The sequence below is a fragment of the Diabrotica virgifera genome, chromosome 8 (genome assembly GCF_917563875.1).
Source record: "Diabrotica virgifera virgifera chromosome 8, PGI_DIABVI_V3a".
NCBI lineage: Eukaryota > Metazoa > Arthropoda > Insecta > Coleoptera > Chrysomelidae > Diabrotica > Diabrotica virgifera.
In genome coordinates, this window is record NC_065450.1 from 225,995,121 (window position 1) to 226,017,703 (window position 22,583).

General features: G+C 33.5%; 1 protein-coding gene across 5 annotated transcripts in view; it reads right to left on the reverse strand.

Annotated features, from left to right (window-relative positions):
* Positions 1-469: 469 nt before the first annotated feature.
* LOC114337211 (synaptosomal-associated protein 25) overlaps positions 470-22,583 on the reverse strand; it is a 137,757-nt gene continuing 115,643 nt past the window's right edge. For 3 of the 5 annotated variants that reach the window (XM_028287621.2, XM_028287628.2, XM_028287637.2), the window contains exon 7: positions 470-10,992. In XM_028287621.2, the coding sequence (XP_028143422.1) occupies positions 10,927-10,992 (66 nt within the window). In that variant the 3' untranslated portion in view covers positions 470-10,926. Of the gene's footprint in view, positions 10,993-14,311; positions 16,635-22,583 lie in introns of those variants that run through there. The other 2 variants (XM_028287645.1, XM_028287651.2) reach the window with 1 other exon arrangement.

The following is a 22,583-nucleotide window of genomic DNA, read 5'->3' on the forward strand; positions in this document are numbered from 1 at the left end:
TTTGTCTTAGCAGTGTTGCTAATTTTTCTGTTGTCATGTCATGTCTCTTTCGCTAATTATTGTTCCTTTGTAAATTTAGTTGGATAAAATTTGATGGCGCCTATTCTTTTTGTTGTATGTATTCAGTATTCTCGTTTTCTTTGAGTCCAAGTGTCAAACCATCAGTTAATTTTTATCTATCCATCTTGTGTCTATTATCGTTTCAGTATAGCCCTATTCGCATATTATTATTTATTCATTTTCCACCTTTTATTGCAAAATAAGCCCAACCCAAAGAACCACGCCCACATCTCTTCCGACTGAGCAACGTGGCCTTTGTTTCGTCAATGTAGGCGATTGGATCTTTCCATCTTCGGTCATTCCTTGTTCCATTTAAGGATAATATCGTCCTGATCCTTCTTGTTCAGCCTTTATGACCTCTTGTCCATCCGATCGTTATAAAGTAGGTACGAAATTAATACAATACATATTTTATCAGTAATATATTTTATTATTATAATCTCAAACAACTACTGTTATCACTATAATAATGCACAAGTTATTAGAACATAAATATATAATACCATATTGTAGTCATTTGATGACACTAAACCTAAGTACAAGCATTTCTAATGTCTACTAAAATGTGAATTTATTTCATTATTTATATCTATTTTACTTTAGTATATTTTGAGATGCAAACAGCCTCCATTTTCTTAAGTAATTTAATATCACCTGACTCTTATCAATACTATTTTATAGTCAAGGCTCTAAACACTGTACATAAAATAAAAAAAGGAAGTTACTAGTCGTAGCAATGTCCGACAAATCGTTCAAACAATTCTTTATTTATACAAACCATGAAAAAGGAACTTACAAATGCAATTTAAATATAGAGTTGGATGGCAAGGTTACACAATGTCACCTATTCTATTTACTATATACTCCAAAAATGTTTTCAAAAGCAACACTAGAAAACTACGACAAGTATGTATGTATGTATACATACATACATACATGTGATGATACCTCACACCCACCGATCAGGCGTCTAAGCTTATCTTGGAAATGAACTTAGTACCTATAGAGAGATGCAGATTCGTCTCAAGTAAACCATTGTGTCTCCTGTCAGATTTTTGATCTTATTTTACAATATTTCCGCCAAAACTTCATGATTTAAGCTCACGTAGACCAAAAGTATAAAAAGATACACTAAAGCGTTGTAAATACATTTTAATTTCATAACATTGTACTTAAGTACAATGAAAACCACTTGATCGAACATTGACACAAGTACTAACTTCCAAATAACCCCTTAACTCACAATGGAAGAAAGTCACACCACAAGGCGTGATCTTAAATTTGGATATGACTAATCACAGTAAATATATTATTAATATTACCATAACAGAAATGATTTGTTCGCTTCTTCACTGCCTTGAATCAATCATTATTCTGGGTTCAACCAAAACAAGGTATATTTCTATCGTGTAGTAGTGAACCTTTAAACATTTTCAAATTTAAGTATATTTAGAAAATTTTAATTTCATTAACAAAATTTAATTTAGATTTATAAACGTCAAATTTAATTTATAAAATTTCAATATAACTTATAAAATTTAAATTTAATTTATAAAATTAAAATTTTATTTATAAAATTTCAATATTATTTATACAATTTAAATTTAAGTTATAAAATTTAAATTTAATTTATAAAATTTAAATTTAATTTATAAAATTTAAATTTAATTTATAAAATTTAAATTTAATTTATAAAATTTACATTTAATTTATAATCACTGCTTATATTTATCTCCATGATTTTTATTAATTTGTACTCCAGGTATTCAAGTCGTTCTGGTCCAGAGCCAAAACATTGTTTGGTTTGATAGCATGTGGAGAAGTCATAAACAGAAAAGTAGCTATCTATATCTTGAATTATACGAGAGAAATGATCAGTAATAAACGTCCTAATGCTGAATCACTCTTGTTCTTCTAGGTGTTTATATTGGATTTCAGTAATTTTCTATATATAACCCAACTTCACTTGCAGTTTCATGGGCTTATTTCGTGTAAATTTTGTTTATTGTTAAGGTGGGGAATGGAAATAATGGTAAGTGGAGAAAAATATTTAGCATTGTTGTAATTTTTTAAATACGTTTAAAGGTTCTCTATAAAGGTTAATGGTATACCTAACATAATCAGAGAAATATTTTTAGGACTGTTATAAGAATAATACCATATCCACAGAATAAACTAAGAGAACCTATAATGTGATCCAATCTAAAAAATAGGCGATTTTCTCTTTACTGTTTAACAGTAATCAGTAACAGATGTCCTGGCATAAAACTGTCATTTTTTAGGTTTATACAATGAAGGTATTGTTTGGAATATGACGATTTTTTGTTGGAGAAAGGCCCATTTTTAAAATAAGTAAAAGAACTTGCATTTAATTATCATTATGAAGCTGGTACTCTATACGAAACTCGCCGCTAGGCGGCTCGTTTCGTATCCCTCATACTAGCTTCATAAATGACCATCTTAAATGTTCGTTGCATAATATACTATTATATCACTTTTCATTATCAACTTTTATTATTTATTATCAATTTTTTATATTTAAAAAAAATTAAGATCCGTTTGAATATTCGTAAGGTTCATCGTCACACATTGTTTTATTAGCTCATATTTTATATGGTAGTCTTAGTATTATTCTTATTCAATCATGAAAATATACTTAATATACATCAGAAATATACTAATCGATGATTTGTGCCAAAACATGGGAAAAAACAAATTATTACCCCCACTTGAAATAAGTAATTTGGTGTGGACGCTTCAAATGGCGGTATTAACCACGTACAATCATCAAGAATTCATTTCAAGACGAATGTAATGTTACTAGTACACTATCGTATATATACACTTACTTACAATGCATCTTATTTACACAAATGTAAACGAACAAACTTTTAACGGACTTTATCAACAAATTTTTATTATTTCTTAACGTCAATATTTTTTTAAACAATGTGACACGTAAACTATGTCTACATTCAACTCTTCTGCCAAAAACGTGAACTAGTAACATCAATAATATTGAAGAATAACGTTCAAGACGACCGACATCTTTTGTGCCTCTTCTGTTGGGCAAAAATACCTAAACGACTCAACATGTATTATTGCTTAAGTGAATATTTCTTAAGTTTAAACAAATACATACTACTAAAAAAATGATTAGATTAGTATTTCCGCCCCTAAGGTGTGCTATAATTGGTGTCAGAAGAAAGTTTATGAAACGAGGAGCCTATATTGTCTATTGGATGTTCTAGTTACCCCATGGAAAAACCTGAGTTGCAAATTAAAAGCGGTAAACCAAAGGGTAGTACCATTTATACATTTTAACATGACCCTCTATAGGAAGTCAATAACTCCTCATCATCATCATCATCATCCAGCTTTCTGCATCCAAAGTTGAACATAGACCTCCCCTAATTTCTTCCAGTTCTGTCGCTCTTGGCCTCCTGCACATAGACTTATATATTATCATAGACAGAGTGTCATTCAGTGCGAAGTGACGACACCATCTTTTTTATTTGGCCTAGTGCTGTTTCACTCTTACGCATAGTAAAGTTGCGACAGTAGTCATCCCCTTCCGTGCCTACACTCACACTTAATGTCATCTTAGCTTCTCGATACAATGTGCTAGAAAGAGATACCGCAAACCAGTCCAAGAGATCTTGTCGTCACGAAGCGCGGAAGGTAGGTTCACTCTATGTTAATATATACCTCTATGCTCCTGCAACCAATTCTCAGCAACCCTTTTGACGTCGTCCATCGCGTAGGCGGTCTACCTCTACTTCTTTATCTGCTCGTGGTCTTTAACACTGTAATTTTTGGGTCCACCTCCCGTCCTTCATTCTGGCTACATGGCCCAATTCCACTTCAGCCGTGCTATTCGCTCTATGACATATGGACGCCTGTCCTTCTTCTGATTTCCTCGTTTCTAACTCTGTCTCTGAGAGTCAGTCCAAGTAGTGAACGTTCCATTCTTCTTTGGGCCACTCCAAGTTTGGTTGCTGTAGCCTGGGTTAACGATAGTGTTTCGGCGCCGTAAGTCATGACTGGAAGCACACATTGGTCGAACGGCTTCTTTTTCAAATAATTTCGCATGTTGCTCTTGAAGATGTCTGATAGAGCTCCATATGCGGCCCATGCTAACGTGATTCTTCTTTGTAGTTCGGCAGTTGGATTGTCTCTGGCAATTTGGATTTCATGCCTTAAGTATTTATATTTATGGACCAATGCTATTTCGTTGAAGTCGACTTTTGGATTTTCGCTTGGTACCAGGTTTGTCATGTATTGTGTCTTTTCAAAATTTGTGTTTAAACCAACTTTATTACAGGCGCCATCTAACTCAGTAAGCTTAATCTCTTTTAAGTTGTCTGTTATAAGAACTATGTCGTCTGCGAATCGTAGGTGGGAGAGCCTTTCGCCGTCGACATTTATTCCTTTGGCGTCCCACTTCAACTGTTTGAAAGCATGTTCAAGTACTGCCGTAGAGTTTGGGAGATAACGTGTCTCCCTGACCAATTTCTCTTTTGATTTTTATAGATTTGGTATCTTTATGTATTCGGACGGTCATGCTTGCATTATTGTACATGTTCGCTATCAGTTTGGAGTACCGATAATCTATACGACTTTTCTCCAACGCTCTCATTATGCTGTCAATTTCTATAGTATCAAATGCTTTGCGAAAGTCGACCAAAGCCAGGACCAATGGTCGGTTGTATTCGATGGTTGTAGTCAATAGCAACAAATTGATTTTTCGATAATCACTTTTTTTGACAGGATTTCGAATTTTTGATACTTTTTAATATAAATTTCTGATCAATTTGAGGACTTGGTTGTTTCTGACAACAATACATATCTTCGCCAAAACTTACCAAATCGGAGGACCAGCTACAGACGACAAATCCAGACATCAATGACGAGAGACCAATTATATAAAGATGTTACAAGTTTATGTGTAAATTTTCTATAAAAATTGCTATTTTTTCATTTTTACAAGGTTCCGTTTCGAGCTATACCTTAATTAATGTATATTTTGTAGTTTAGGTGAGGGTAGGTTCCGTAATTGACCATTCCAGGTCACGTGTCTTTGACAGCGTCGCTGAGGGGGCAAATATTGTGTTTTCAGTGCTATTTTTGCTATTTTCTGGTTTTATTATAAAAATTCTGTGGTTTAAACTACAAAAATGTCAAATATTGGATATTATGACATCCTCACAGGGGATGCAAAAATCAGTATTCTTGACCCACAACTCCCGTCGTTCCGTTGACAGTGCATTTAAAACATCTCGATCTTTAAATGCGGCTGGTATTCTAAAAAAACTCACTTTATGTCTTTTTCCTTTACTGGAACACTTTACAACTGAACAAAAAGCTGGTATTTTAATCACATTTTTAAATTAAACAATGGTTTTCTGCACTAAACGTACTTTGTTTACAAGATGTTTGCCCCTCAGCCGCTGTCAAATGACTTCACCATGAAATGGTATATATTTGATATAGAGTGGATTACCAAAACTTTGGTTTACCTTTCTACTATCTTTCCATCGGTAAAGACCAATATACTCCACTTTTAAAGCCCTATCCCATGACACTTCATTTGGCACTCCCCTAGGTAAGCGGGAATATTAAATTTGAACCAAAAATACAACTGCTCAACTATTCTTATACTAAAAAGTGTGTTCGCTTTAAATTTAATATCTCATATTTTTGCCCCACAACAAAACTTTTAAAAATGTTTAAAATTATAAGGATTTAGCTAACTATCTAAGCCATTTTTACTACAAGATAGCCGCTCTTAAAAATTTACATTAGGATTTTGTCAACACGGTAGCTCATGAAGGAAAAATAAGTGAATAGAGAATATATTTTTCGGTAATTTAATACAACAATCGTGATATTAGGAATTGGCCTTTTTGTTGTCTCTCCATTTTCCTTTCATTGCTGCATATTTCGTGACTTGAAATGTTTCTAATGTCCCACTCGTTTTTTCTGCTTGTTGTATACGTTATATTTAGATTTGTTCTGTGTATAAATCAAATTTTAGCTCCCGCTGTTTGGTTTTCTGTTCATTAATAATATATCCATTGCTTTCTTCTAGCTTACCCTAAACATTTGTTGAATATTCTCAACAATTATTTAATCTTTCGGTAAATGGCTTATTCGATATTTTATTTAAATTTTGACTTTATTCGTCTTCGTTTTGACTAGGTTAACTAGCTCCTGAATTGCAGCTGACCTTAACACGGTAAGTTTATCATCATTTCAATGTATATCAATGTGAAATACGCAGGAAAGGGAGAATACAAAAAAAAAGGTTACTTCATAATATGCCTAAATAAACCGCGTTGTAGCTTTACCAAGCTTCTTTTAAAGTTTTCTAAAAATATACAAGTCTACGTTCACGTTTTACTTCTCCAAGTTCCTACAAAAAATCCAACTTGTTTCCATTTCATGGGACTAGTTTTAACAAATATAGGGCAATTCATTGCCACCATTTTCTTTTTCGAACACTTGATCAATAAATGGCGTATGACATCAATTGTATGACGTATGATCGATGACATATGACGTATTGTGTATATATATCGATACCTCAGAAGTCAATCGGTGTAAGTCAATAAGTGTTTAAAATGAGATACTAAGATGTTTCTGACAATAGTTGCAGAAATATGTATAAGTAGTTATTAAAAACAAATAAAATGTCTTTATTTGTCATAATATGGGTAACATATTCATAAATACAAACAAGGAAATAATAATATTATTATATATAACAATAAGTGTTATATCTCATAAGTCATTTTTTGGGAGAATGTGACTTACACCGTTTGACTTCTGAGGCATCCATATATTATACGTCATTGTTCAATTTTTAGAAAAAAAAATGGCGGCGATGAATAACCCTATATTGATATATTTTCTATTACAAAACATCTCCTACATTGTAAATTTTTAAGAACGTAAGTTTTAACAATAAATATCAAATAGATACTGACGTGGTTTATTTTAATATACTTTAATGAGCTGGTGAGTACTAGTTTTTTAACGTTTTATCTCACAAAATATAAAGTAACTTCATCATTAAATATTAGAGCTAATAGTAATGACTTCAATGTAAAGGTAAGCATAATATTGAGAAGCTCTTTGATACATTTACTTATTTCTTTATTCTTTCATCATGTGTGTGGTCAAAAGATACAGATCAGTAGATTTTTTAATCTGCTGCAAGAATGCAAGAGGAAGTACAGCTGGTACATTGCGCAAGGTCTTCCTAAAGTTCTGTCACTTTGTGATACCTCCCATTTGACTAATCTGTACAGTTTTATGTTAATTTTCGACTTGATTCTTTCATCTTTCGCAGTTCTATTTAGTTCATAGGTGATTTGTTGTTCTCTTACTTATATTTTCTCTTACCGACTGAACTTTTAAGGACGTGTCAAGCTTGAAGTCTCCCATCTTGTTCTAATAAGGAAGTAGTCTACATTTTGAATTATGTAACTTATTAAGGTTCTACATTCTTAGTAATTATGAGAACGATATCTCATGAATTTTAGCCCTACTCATATTTTCGGGTCTACTTTTTAAATACGTCTTTGAGTGTCAAACAATACGTTTGTTTCCTATCACGGAATGTGGCATTTCATGTCAACTGTCACGTTCTACGCGAAATTTCACGTACTACGTCAAATATCACATTACACGTATAGGGCTTTTCATCGATTGTCATTTGTTTCGAGCTTCTGTCATATGTTGTATAGCCTGTGTATAATATTACTATACACAGATTATACGACATTTGACAGAAGCTCGAAACAAATGACTGTGAATGAAAAGCCCTATTCTGATATTTGTTAAGTAATTGCTGTGTTTCACTAAGTACGTTCAGTAATACTACTTTGTCTTGAAGCAATCCTCTTTTAGTTATCTCTTGTATTTCACATCAACTGTTATGTTCTATGCGAAATTTCACGTAAGGATTATTGATTTCTTTAAAGTTATTCAGCTATTGCTACGTTTGACCAATGTACGTTCAATGATACCACTTTTATTACAGGGATATTATGACTACATTTACAGTGAAGTAAAATTTATGAAAAAGTTAAACAAGGATCAGCTAAGTAAAAAAGCCTGGCTAATAATCGTATCAAAAACATTTTTAATATAAAGCCATTACTTATCCTTGAATAAATTTTCGCAAAATCTGGACATAACATGCAACGTTTGAAATATTGAACAAATATTTGAAACGGTCTCGATCGTGTGTTTAAAGAAATGTGGTAAAAGCAACAGTTTGTGCAAAGAAGTATAAAAATTGTATTGGTACTAAGTAAAATTACCAGGAAGACACTGGACTTAAAGTTGTTGTACTGGTATTGGGATCTCAGGTACACATTTTTCGTAAAATCGATGAAGAGTCATTATATTGAAAAGAACATTCACAAATACGTTTATACTTGCATTTAAAAATACTTAATTAAACAGTATTAAACATCAGTCTTGTGAAACAAAGCATTATTCATCTATATCTTGGTTTCCATACATGATACCAAAGTTTTATTTTTATCTGTGAAAAAATTTTGTTTTTCCCAAAATTAACGCAAGTACTTACATATTTATGAACATATTCGTTTCTTCTTTTAGTAGATACACTTAACATAAGTAAAAATGAATGGAAGAAGTAGATATCACAGTAAAAATGAGGTTTTCAATGAATATGAATTAGATACGAAAGAATCGACAATTCTAGTAGATAAATCGTGCTATTATTTATTGCATTAAATATTTAATCACGATTTTAGCAACCTAGATAAGGATCAGTGTACAACTAGGAATTTAAGTTTCAACTCTGGTTCCGATAGCTATTTGAGTTATTAAGCACAAATCTTATCTCTGGCTATAAGTTCTGGACATACGTGTTATATGAGGTTTGTAGTAACGAAAAATGTGTTACTGCGCATAATTTTACGTTATTGTGCATGCGCGTAACGATTCAAGAACGGTAATATGACGGGTTGGAACAAACCTATTAACGTTTGTCTTTGTGATTGAATAAAGCGCTTAAAATATATCGATGCTTCTCGATTGTCAAATATCGATTATCAACTGTACTATCGATAATTTCGTATCCATAAAATGAAACTATACGACAATAGGTTTGTTCCAACACAACGAAAAACCGCCATGTAACGATCACCGTCCTGCCCAGTAAACAAAATAACCCATGGAACGTATTATTTTACAGTAACGTGATCGTTACATGGCGGTTTTTCGTTGTGTTGGAACAAACCTAATACAACACCATTAATGAAATATACTGGAATTTTTTATTCGATTCTAACATGGCTTGATTTTGTTTGTAAGTATAGACACGTATTTTCAGTCATAATAAATAAATAGTCTCTAGAAGGTAAATCCACCTTGAATATATAATACGCTGGCTTCCCGCCAATAAAAAGCACGTTAATGGGTCGTAAATATGTGACGTCATGACTACATATTTCAGGTTATCACGATTGTCAGAGAATCCGGTTTTAAAATCGAGTAATAAAAACGAGGACACTGTGTATGATATCTCTTAGGTGGTGAATCTGAGTTCGGTTGAATTCGTACTTCCCTAATTATTTGACATCAAAAGTCATGAGATACTATTTGTACAGTACTGAAATCCATATTGAAAACAAATGTTAAAATTGTTCTACGAATTAAAAACATTCCAAAATTTTGCAAAAATATAAAACATTTGCCAGAGTATTATTGTCAAAGTTAGGCCACACGCACTGCAGAATGTGTATAATGGGTTGCGCTTGCTCACAATGAATTAAGATATTAACAATATTAATTTCTATTTTCAATATTTTTATTTTATAAAATGAACTCACTTGAGGGGAAAATAGCAATAATGAAGATGTTTTACTCAGACAATAGTGCGCGCACTGTCAGTGCTTTATTTAGCATAAGAACGCAACCCGTTATACACATTGCTTTACGTGTGGCCTAACTCTGGCAAATGTATTACATTTTTGCAATCTGTGTTTAATTCGAAGAACAATTTTAACATGTGTTTTCAATACAGATTTAGGTCCTTCACAAATAGTATCTCATGACTTTTGATGTAAAATAGTTAGGGAAACATGAAATAAATAATTTAGAATTTCCCATCAAGTTTCCTATGGCCCGATTGACGATTCATCAACCAGTATACAGCTTTCCTTTATTGTCCACGTTATGTTCTTTGTTATTTATTTCTTCTCTTTATACTTCATGTTTGTAATTTTTAAGAATCTTAGAATCCCTTGTAAACAATCTGCAATTTTGTGTGATTTTTATTTACTTTACATCACCATCTAATGTACTCGTTGGCTTCAACTCTTATTACTTGCTAAATATATCATTTTGTTTTTAATAACCAAATAACACAAATATCCTAGAAAATTCGTGTTCGAAAACTGTGACAGCAGTTTTAGGGAATTTTTTTTTACCAGGTTAATGTTGGCAACATTCTTTGTGATAGATCAGTCAAATTTATGTCTCTTGGGTAATTTACTACAATTTATATTAAAATCAAATGTTTTCAGCAACCCAGTATATTTTTTAATGGTGTATATACATGTATACAATGATATTGAAGAGTATAAGTTACATTAGCATCTTAAAGTCTATCTCTCGCTCATCAGTCCCGATCCAGTACAACAAATTCTAGATCCAGCGATGTATTCTCATTTTACCACACATCTTGCGCCATATCTCACATACGGATATAATACTAGATGAAATATAAGTGCAAACTATTATTTGATCAAGCCGAATAACACCTAGAATTGAGAAAGAAGTATAAAAGACGACTTGTATCATCCCCCACCACTCCCTCTCTGTTTAGGACTTAAGTAGTTTGTTGGCACGCTGGTTGGCGACTGCAATGCGAGTTTCGTTGCTTTCACCCTAACCAACATTAATTAGTAACCAGGTGCCATGTTTATATATAAGATTAATACTACAAATCAACACGTTCCTACTAGAATTCCAAACAAAACAGTTAATTTGTAACAGTTTTATTAAACATTGTATATCGCATACGTTTTATTATGTTATCATGTGCTTTTGTTGTTCCATGCAGAAGAGTACGTTACCAAATTACACCCTTTGCCTCAATGTAAAGTAAACTAGCTGTATCAACATGCAACATTCCACAAATTACTTTTTCATGCCCACACACTGTTTTTCCTTGTATACAAATTCTACTCACTTGTAGATGCGATTAAATGTTATACAGTTATTTAATATAAAATAAAATCCCTCATTAAACGGTACTGTTTTACTTGTCTTTAAAAATATTTTTCGACTTGATTGAGTACCGCGGCCGTGTTTGTGATTTACTTATTAAAAATTACTATTTTTTAAATAATTAACGTTTTTATTTTGAATACTAGTTTAATACAAAATAAGTCAAGTTAAATATTACAACAAATCTTCTGAAAACAGTTCTATATGTGGCAAGTGTGTCAATACAGAGACAACCGATAAGGATTTTGGCTTGTAGAAAATATAGGTTTGTTCCAACACAACAAAAAACCGTCATGTAACGAAAATAACTCATGGAACGTATTATTTTGTATAATAATAATACGTTCCATGGATTATTTTGTTTACTGCGCAGGGCGGTGAGCATTACATGGAGGTTTTTCGTTGTGTTGGAACAAACCTTATATATAATATATTCATAGCCAAAATAATGACTACTCTGTTATGTTATACTCCCTCTGACGCTAATTTACAAGCATTCGGCCAATGAATATGCTGTTATGCATTTCGCAAAATTTTTCTAGCGATGTATTTTTTTTTTTGTTCTAGCGAACTATTATGTTCTCGTTGTTCTCTGGCAAATAATACATAGGAAGAATGACATCTAATTCATTCAGCTCAATTGCTGTTTGATTTAATACTGCAAAAATTAGCTAAGAATGGGAATTTTCAACGTTTATAGGCAACTTACAAAACAATAATATTGCCAACAGTACTATCATTAGGCAACCAATAATACAGCAATATAAAATTTATATCAAATCGGTTTTACTGTTTTAAAATTATTATGATAGTGACAATAATTTTCTTGGTTTTTATCGCAAAATCATTTTAGTATCCAACTTTATTATTCAGTATATTATAATATAAAATACCCACAAATTGCATATTTATGAAAAATATTTAATCAGTGCAATCTAATTTTATATAGGAACAACGTTCAGAAATTTCAACATTAGAATTGGCGAACATAAATGTGCTATGACTTATTTTTGTGTTTAGCCGGTCTCGGTGTATCTATAGTTACAATTGAAGAATTCACATTATGGGTAAACATGTGATGTGGTTGTGAATACAATGAAACTTCATCAAAAATACAATTTGAATGACAAAGGAAACAAACAACTATGTTGACATATATTGGCTTTTATAAGCAGTTTTGCAAATTGGTGGACTACTCTTTTTATGCTCCCAGAAGATAAGTTGATACGATTTAGAAACTAAGACTTTATTTTAGTAATTATTAGTGAAGTAGTTATTTTATCGAATAATGCCGCTATATTTGGAAAAAAACTTTCTTTGCTCTAGGTATACCTACTTCGATTAAACTTAAAAACTATTTAAGCTGTCCCCTAACTTTAGTCGATCTGTATCAAAAACACACAACAACCGAGAATATCAAAACTATTCTACTACAACTCCCCTTCATTAGTAAAAACTTAGTTTAATTATGACCATGCAACACGTGGCTTATCACTTTTAGTAATTTGGGATGAGTCACATAAGCAACAAAGAGCAACTACCATGCAGGTATGTATACATATATATCAAATGATTCTGGCATAGATCAGCCGACAGTGTGTTGGTTTGTGTGAAGGGCGTTCCATCAGTGTTACAGTTAGTGATTCTCTTAAGTTCTAATAATTTGAATGATATATTACTCATTTGTAAGATATTTTCACGAAGTAGTCCTAAATATAACATGTATTAGACGCCAAAAGAATATTTTGCACGATTTGTGCTTAGGAACATCACATGACTTCACGTACGAGACGAAAAATGGCGTAAAAGGCACGTGCCACGTCATTGGTAGGCCTCTAATTCATGTATGTGCCGAAAGATGGCCTGGAGACATGCTACAGGCTAGTGATAGGTATTTAAGGGGCGAAGTGTCGACTAAAAATCTAGCAAACAAATGTATAACCCAACAAAACTGTCATAGGGTTTTTCAACGATTCTCATTTGTTTCGAGCTTGTCATATGTCGTATATTAATATTATACACGAATTATACGACATATGACAGGAGCTCGAAACAAATGAGAATCGTTGAAATGTCCTATTAATGAACCAACTTATTACAAAAAGAACAGAACAAACAACGAAGTAAATTGACAGTACTGGGTACGGATATACATTTACTGCCAAGAGTGGCAAGGCACAGATGACAATTTGACAAATCAGGCACAGAGGTAACCTCAAAAAGAATGGTTCGTGTAGACATTGTCAAACGTCTTTATGTTTGACAACGTCTAAACCAACTATATTTATTAAAACGATTTAATTACACTGATGAAAAGCCATACACAAAATATATTTGTAAATCATATTTTAAAAATGTTATTCCACTTAGTCTTAGCTTTTTCATACTTAGTTTCGTGAATAAAAAACGATTACCTACCAAAAAAATTACAAAAAAAAGACATTTACCACTCAATCTGTTACATATATTGTCATCATTCAAGAGATTTTTAATAAAATACCTGAAGCGTTATGATGTATTCGTTACGGTATAGATTAAATTATGATAATGTATATATGTGATGAACGGGCAACTTCTACAGAATAAAAACACCTACAAAAATTCTAAAATGTCGTGTTTTCGACATAAATTCAACTCTGACAGATCTTTTTCATGGTCGCCAACAACTGTTCATATTTGGAAATTGTTCGGCTGAACTTTTATACATGACTTTTATGACATTTGACACATGACAGTTGGCATTACTGTCTTACTCGCTTTAGGCTGAAATGACATCATGTAATAATTTTTGTTCGGTATAAGTTGCGTTTTATGAAAAAAACTAGTAATCTAATTGTTAGGGATATACACACTAAAATACAGTGCTTTGGATAGATATGGTTCAAGTTCTACGTTAACGCACTCGGTTCTCGTATTTACCCACTTAAACTTTTTAATTCTACAGCTAGAATTAGACCTACCAAATTAAACATCGGTATAAAATTTAAATATTTATTAATAGAAAACAAACAGAACAAAAATCTAGCGCCATAATTAATTAAAGTAATATTTACAGATAAAATTCAATCATGCGGCTGTTATACTATTCAACACTGTACCTTTCAACCTGGTCCCTCAACTTTATACTCTTTCTAAATATAAAAATTGAATAGCGTTTGTTCAAGTACTGTCATGGTGACATAATCAATCTGTAGTAAGTATTGTTTAATGTAAAAGTACAAACAAAAAGATGTATAGTATCTAATGTCTCAGTGCAACTGGAAAAATTCAAAATTTAGGATTATAAAGAAATCATCAAAACCGTTGAAATGTCCCGATCTAGCACCCAGTGACTAAAATCTGTTTTTAAATTTGAATAGCTTATTATCATCACTAAGTCGAAGGTAACGCCAAAAAGACCAAAAAAACTTGTATGATAAGACGACTGCCTTAATATTGGCGACAATACTGGAAAAAAGGCAGATTATATGCGTAAATTTCGTCACCGAACAAGAAGGTAGAGTTTCTGAAGTTTAGTTTTAAATTTGTTCTCTTGAAAAAAAAAAGATTTGAGGCATTTATTTTTATTTGGTTTTTTTATCAACAACTCTCATGTTCACTGCTGATTATGTGATAACCAATCACCTAGCATCAGATAATTGTTACCCGAGTTTTCAAGTGCGTTTTCGATACACACTGGCAGTGAACGTGTTCGAAAATTCTACAAAACAATTCAAACCAAAGAACAACAACTGTTGCAGTGAGAGCTCAATATTATTGTAAAATAATCAGTGTTTTTTATGTACACAATATGTGGAATATTAGTTGATCCTTTCACGTTGAAGCTGTTATTGCTAAGATATATTATGAAAGATAGAAGAGTTCTGATAACTTTGGTCGAAGATACTTACTCTTTATGTGCCTTTAACAACGTGGAACAATGATTTAAGTATAATTAACAAACGACCAAGAGATTCTGGTTATAATATCAGTGACAGGTATCTTAACCTAACTTTTTGCCTTCTTTGAATCGTTGCATTTACCTCTGATAATAATATTCGTCGTTTCTATAGCTTTTTAGTTATAAAATAGTAATAAATTTGATTTTTTCATACAATATACCAACATAAACTACAATGCTACTAATTTAAATAGTATTTACCATGAAAATGGCATGGGCAATGGGCAATGGGCATTAACGCTTACATTTCCAAATAGGGCCATAAATAAGGCAAATGAAATCAAACTGAAACTTACTCGATAGAACTGACAATTTTTTTCGTAGTATTTAAGATCCTTTATGATCTCTATCATTAAATTGGCGGTTTTGTTTTCAAATTTAAAGATTAAACATTTATTATCACATATAACTTCGTGACTGACTGAACAGTTTCCTTCCAGTTCTCTTCCAAAGTCCACTTAATGATAAACTTCCTCGTTCATTGAATTTTTATATAAAGCAACTTTTTGCCCGATTTTTTACGGTGTTTCTCCGATCTATACTTCTATTATTTGCTATTATTTGAAGCAGTTCTTCAAATGAATAGCGTATTGTTCAGTTTTCCACACAACAGTGTATGCCAACTCAAATACTAGCACAAAGACTAATTAGTAATTGGTAATACTGCTATTTTGACACACAACCTCTTGATACTTTATCTGATTTATTGCGCCTCTTAAAAACGTATGCGAACGCAATTTTGTAACTTTCACTCGATCGGCCTACACGTAAATATAGGTTCGTTCCCACGAAATGGGCAGATCTAAGCAAGACCATTTTCTTCAAGAATATTTCCTACATAAGCATTTGGTCCTTCGAGCCGGATTCTTATGATTCATTACTTCTAATACACAGACTGATAAATAATTGGCAACACTGCCTTTTGGTACCTGTAACATCATCGCTAATTTATAACAATTAAAGCTACAGAAACGATTGTTTAATGAAACAGAGTATACGTTTGTTATTAAAACGTTAACCGTCTTAGGAACCATTCTAAAACGTCGTAAAATTGAAAATAATGACGTGAAAGGACCAAATTATAGATGTTTTATAAACTTTTCATGATTATGTCACCACGACGATTATTCTAGTTTTGTTAGTTACGAAACAGCATTTATATATTATTGAACACTGACTAATTAAGTAGCTAAAAAAGCAATAGATATTTAATTGTTTCAAGTACCCAGTAGGAACGAGTTGGAATCGCAAAAAATGATAGAAAGTAAAAACTTTTCAGTGTTTTTGTGTGTTGTGTCTACTTGAGAAGGTCATGTGCCCGCTGGTTGGCCACCTCTATCCTCGTCGCGTTGGATTCACCCTGTATGTTTCACAACCACCATAGATTTGTTCGCAGTGTACGAGTTGTTGAAAAGAGTGTCGTGGAGTGAACGGAGTAGCAATGTAAAACAAACATTTAGATTAATAAAAAAACAAGCAAACAGATGTTTATTAAGAAACAAGCATTTTTTGGAAATAGTTGCACTTAACTCATAACATTTTTTTTTTATTCTAAAACGCAACTTTTATTATACTTACTAATTTTGTACAATATAAACTAAAGTGCATAGAAATCGGCCCACCTTAAACTTTTGACTTCAACTGTATTTTTTTTTTCAGAAATTATTCATCATCATCATCAACCCGTACGCGTCCACTGCTGGACATAGGTCTCCCTCAGCTCTTTCCATTTATCTCTATTTTGTGCGGCTTGCATCCAGTTACCGATAACATGCTTCAAATCATCGGCCCATCTGGTTAGTGGGCGTCCTCTGCTCCGTAGTGCTTCTTCTCGCGGCCTCCACTCGACAATACGTTTTGTCCATCGGTTGTCTGGCAATCTGGCGACGTGTCCTGTCCAATTCCACTTAAGTGACGCGATTTTTTCGACAGCGTTTAAGTGACGCGATTTTCGTTGTTTTTGTTCTACGGCGTATTTCTTCGTTTGGATTCGGTCTCTCAGGGAGACACCCAACATCTGGCGCTCCATAGCCCTCTGAGTTACGCGAATCTTGTTCACTACCTTTTTTGTTAGTGTTAATGTTTCGGCTGTATAAGTGAGTACAGGCAACACACACTGGTCAAAGATTTTCCTTTTGAGGCATATGGGCAAGTCCGATTTAAATACATAGTTCAGTTTACCAAACGCTGCCCAGGCTAATCCTATGCGTCGTGGGAGTACTTATAAGATGCAGTCTGCTCAATATCCATTCCATCAACAACAATATTACGATTTAGCACCAGATTAGTCATTATTTGCGTCTTGTTGATGTCAATCTTTAGTCCGACCTCTAAGAAAGCGTAATATAATTTGTTCAACATTATTATTGCATCATCCATACGATCGGCTATAAGGACAATGTCATCTGCGAATCTCAAATGACTGAGCTTCTCTCCATTTATATTGATACCATATTCGTTTAGATCTGCCTTCTTAAATGTGTCTTCTAAAAGGGTTGTGAATAGCTTTGGTGAGATGGTGTCTCCCTGCCGTACTCCTCGCTGTATACAGAGTGTATTTGTTTGTTGTTCAGACAGTCTTATGCTAGTCGTTGCCTTTTGGTAGATATATTTGATCAGGTTAATGTAGCGATGGTCTAATCGGCATTCTGTCAATGCTTTTAACATTTTCTGCTGGCTTATGGTATCGAATGCTTTCGCGTAGTCCACAAATATCAGTGCCAATGGTTTGTTGTATTCCGCAGACTTCTCTATTAGGTTTTTTATTACCAGTAAGTGGTCGTTAGTGCTATATCCAGATCTAAATCCAGCTTGTTCTCTAGGCTGATAGAAGTCTAACTTAGCCTCCAGTCTTTTTTTGATAATTTTTGTGAAAAGTTTATATATGTGTGATACCAAACTGATAGGACGGTAGTTTTTTAGATCTGTTATGTCACCCTTCTTGTGTAATAAAACAATGACTGCATTGTTCCATTGAGAAGGAGTGTTTCCTTGGTTAATGCATTTGGTGAAAAGTTTGGCCAAAGCCTGGATAATTTTATTTCCACCTTGTTTGATTGCCTCGATTACTATTCCGTCATCCCCAGGGGATTTATTATTTTTCATTTCAGAAAGTGCCTTTTTAACTTCATGTGGTGTTACTTCTGGCATTAATTCTGATCCCTGGTTTGTGATTTTGGGCAGGGGCTGATCTTGCCTTTCGTTGGATGAAAATTATTAGTCGGATGAAAAAAATGGATATACTGTTTGAAATATAATTTAATATATTTTAATATGCATATAAATTTACGAAAATGTATTTCAACTTGTTATGTTTAACATTATAAAATTAGTGCATCAAGCAAATTAACTTTTTTATTGCTAACAAAAAGGGTGACAATTACACATTTAACTATCGATGTTTTAATAATGGGTATGACGTCTTCTTGCATTAATAACTTTTCTCATACGATTCAGCATAGATCTAATCAAGTTCGCTATTGTTTCTTGTGGGATGTTAAGCCACTCTTCTTCTATTACGACAATAAGCTCTGGGATCGAATTTGGGGTATGAAGTCTAGCTCGAATTCTTTGTTTTAGCTCATCCCATAAATTTTCAATAATATTGAGGTCTGGATTGCACGCTGGCCATTCGATGAACCAAAAACCGACTTTGGTAATGTAATTTTTGCACGATTCTTGGGGTATGCGGTCTTGCCTTGTCCTGCATAAAAATAAATTTGTCTCCAATATAGTCAACGTAAGGGTAAGAACAGAACAAGTAGGTCGAGGTGGAGGTGTAGGTCGCGGTGGATGCTACTAGTTAAGTCGCGGTCTATGTGGACAGCACATAGCAAGGAGATCAACTGCGCTGTCAGTCGAGCTAGAACCACTATCAAGTGAAGTAGTTTAATGAGATTTGAATGGCAAAAAGACTGTGCTTTTGCGATGTTGTGTCAGTCAAGTGATGATAGTGATGAAATGTCAGCTGTAAATAATCAGATCCTCCTTCATATTTCAAAAATTTACTGAATTTAAGTACATTAGAAATTCAAAAATAAACTGAATACAAAAAAGAAATGCATTTCGGAAAATGCATTTTCATTGTTCAATAATGCAATTTTCATTTCGTCATCATCACCTTAGTTGATGACGACGATGGTGAAACTAAACAAAACTGAAGTGTGTGTTCAACTCGTGTTCGTCGTTTTTGTTCGAACAAACTGGCTCGTCGAGCAATAATGCAATTTGTGGGCCCCTTAATAGATAATTCTTGTTAGTGTGCAACTATTTCACGTTTGATTAATGATTTCAGAGAATATAAAAATGTCAGTTGACTTCTGATATCATTAACTGAATTTTTTTAAGAAAAAATATTGTTTTGAACTTCAATATATTCGACAAGAAACAAAAAGATTGTGTTATAAAAAAATACCAGTTTTCTTCAATGTTACTTGTAATATTACGATAAGAACAAAATATACTACAAATATTTTAACTTTCACGTATTGTGCTTTTCTAATAAATTTTTGTTATATTACCATCTTTTGTAGTTTGTTTTTATTATTTATTATTTTTTTTATTTTATTATTAATTAATCTTGTTTTTTATGTCCATGAATATATCCAGATCTATTTTGTTCTATAAGACACTAAAATAGTCACTCACAAAAGCAAAACATGGACATTAACAAAAAAGAAATTAATTTATTAGTAGTGTAAGAACGCAGAATCCTCGAGATATCCAGTTTTAAGTCAATAATGGCCATAGTAACGCCTTCTTTTGAGAAAAGTGAGAAATAATTTTACCATATAAAATTTAAAATGGCTTAAAATTTCAAATAAAGCTATTTTTCTAAACCTTTTTGGATATTACAGAGGAAGTGAACATAAAATGTGAAGAAAAGAAGAAAGCCTTTTAATAATCCAGAACTAAACAAACACAACAGGCATACAACCACTACAAACGAATCAGAAACGAAACAAATTCTTTAGTGAGAAAAATAAAAAGGGAGCACCGGCAGAGTTTCTCAAAACAGATGGAACACGACTTCTACGGAACACAAAATAAGTAAGGAGAATGATCAGAGGGCAAAGAAATGAGATGAACGAATTAATAAAAGCGAAATACATTCAGAAGGAAACAAGGGGCAGACTACTTCCGATCTCTATTTGCTAAAGGCGACGATAATGAACCACCAACACCTGAAGTTACGACAAATGAAGAAATAAACATTGAGGAGGGAGAGGTAAAGGAAGCATTAAGAAATTAAAAAAATAGAAAATCTCCAAGAGATGACAGAATATCGAACTCCTAAAGTACGGAGGACAAGATCTAACTAAACAACTATTAAAACTAATACAAAAAATAATAGAACAAAACAGAATACCACAAGAATGGAAATCAGGCATCCTAATACCTCTCTTCAAAAAAGGAGACAAATCGGATCCGGAGAATTACAGAGGAATTAACTTATTAAACACAACATTAAAATTAACAACAACAGTGATAACAAACAAATTGAATCAAATTATAACATAAGCAGAAGAACAACAAGGTTTTAGTTCGGGAAGGTTATGCACTGACGCTATATTTATAATGAGGCAACTTCAAGAGAAATCGTTGGAATACAACAAACCGGCATATTTTCGTGGACCTTAAGAAAGCATTTGACAGAGTCACATTAAAGGACGTTATCCATTTGTTATACTCGAGAGAGGTACCTCTAGGAATAATTAAAACGATCGAAAACATCTACCAAAACAACACAATAAAAGTAAACGTGGAAGATGAACTTATTTTTTATTTAGCGTATGGCTTAAGTATATCACAGATTATAGTTAGATTTATGCATTATACAATGCATCACAAACAGATGTCCAATTTTTTTATATATTCGATTGACCCTTCGGTTGCCATTACAAAGTCTATAGGGTCGCCTGTGTATGCTCTGCGTGGGCAGTCCTGAACAATGTGACTGATCGTCTGTCTTGCAGCGCCGCAGTCACAAGAAGGCGAGGGGAGTTTACCCCATCTGTGGAGGGAGTCGGCGCATCTTCCACAGTTTGTTCGAATTCGATTAAGGGCTGCCCAAATCTTACGGGGACGTTCAAATTCGCCAGGTTTCCCTATGATGTCCGGTAGACTATGGTAATGCGGATCTGTCCTACTTTCCCAATCTTCTCTCCATCGGGTATTTAAGTCAAAGTTGGATTGCTGCAGCGCTTGAGCAGATTGTAGAGGGGGTAACCTGGATCGGAGACGGTTTCCAAGAATATCGGGGATGTCGTTGTGGACTAGAAGCTGGCGACTGTCCATTATTTTGTTATATTCTTTAACCAATGCATGTTCGCGGCGTAGGTTGGGTGGTGCTATATTACTAAGGGTAGGTAGCCACATTGTAGGGGTGGGCTTAATTGTGCCTGTTATCATACGCATAGTACGGTTTAGTTGGGTGTCGACCAGGTGGGTATGCCTGTTATTTAGCCACACTGGAGCACAGTATTCTGCCACCGGATATATCAGGCCAAGAGCAGAGGATCTTAATGTTGATGCTGTGGACCCCCATGTAGTGCCGCAGAGTTTCTGTATTATATTGTTGCGTGTTTTCAATTTTGCTGCTGTTTTCGTCAGGTGTTCTCTGAATGTGAGCGTTCTGTCTAGAGTAACCCCAAGGTATTTCGGGTATTTATTGTGTTTTAACAGCTTGTTATTAAAATACACTCGCAATTCTCTGTTTGCCAACTTGTTGTTTAGATGAAAAGCTGATACTTCAGTTTTTGTAGTACTTGGCTGTAGTCTCCATTTCTTTAAGGTATTCGCTGAGGATGGATAAGTCATTCGTGAGAGTGATTTCTGTAGTTTCTAAAGATTGGTGGCTTGTTGCAAGGGTCCAGTCGTCAGCATATCCAAACTTCCGAGATTCGGTTTCAGGCATGTCAGCAATATAGAGGCTGAAAAGTAAAGGGGCAAGGACAGAACCCTGTGGAAGACCATTGTTAAGTTTCATCTGTCTACTCGTCTCCTTTCCCATTATAACCTGGAAGGCTCTGTTGGTCAGCATGTTGTCAATGAGGTTAATTATCTTTCTGCAGGGGATAATGCGGGCCAGTTTATATATTAATCCCTGTCTCCAAACAGTATCATATGCTGCTGTTAGATCTATAAATACTGTTGCTGTCTTTTGTTTCTTTTGAAAACTAGCTTCTATAAAAGTTGTTAATGACAGCACTTGGTCCGTACAGCTTCGATGAGGGCGGAAGCCAGCTTGTTCAATGGGGACATTTTCTAGTATCCTGTGACTAATTCTGTTGAGGAGAAGCTTTTCTAA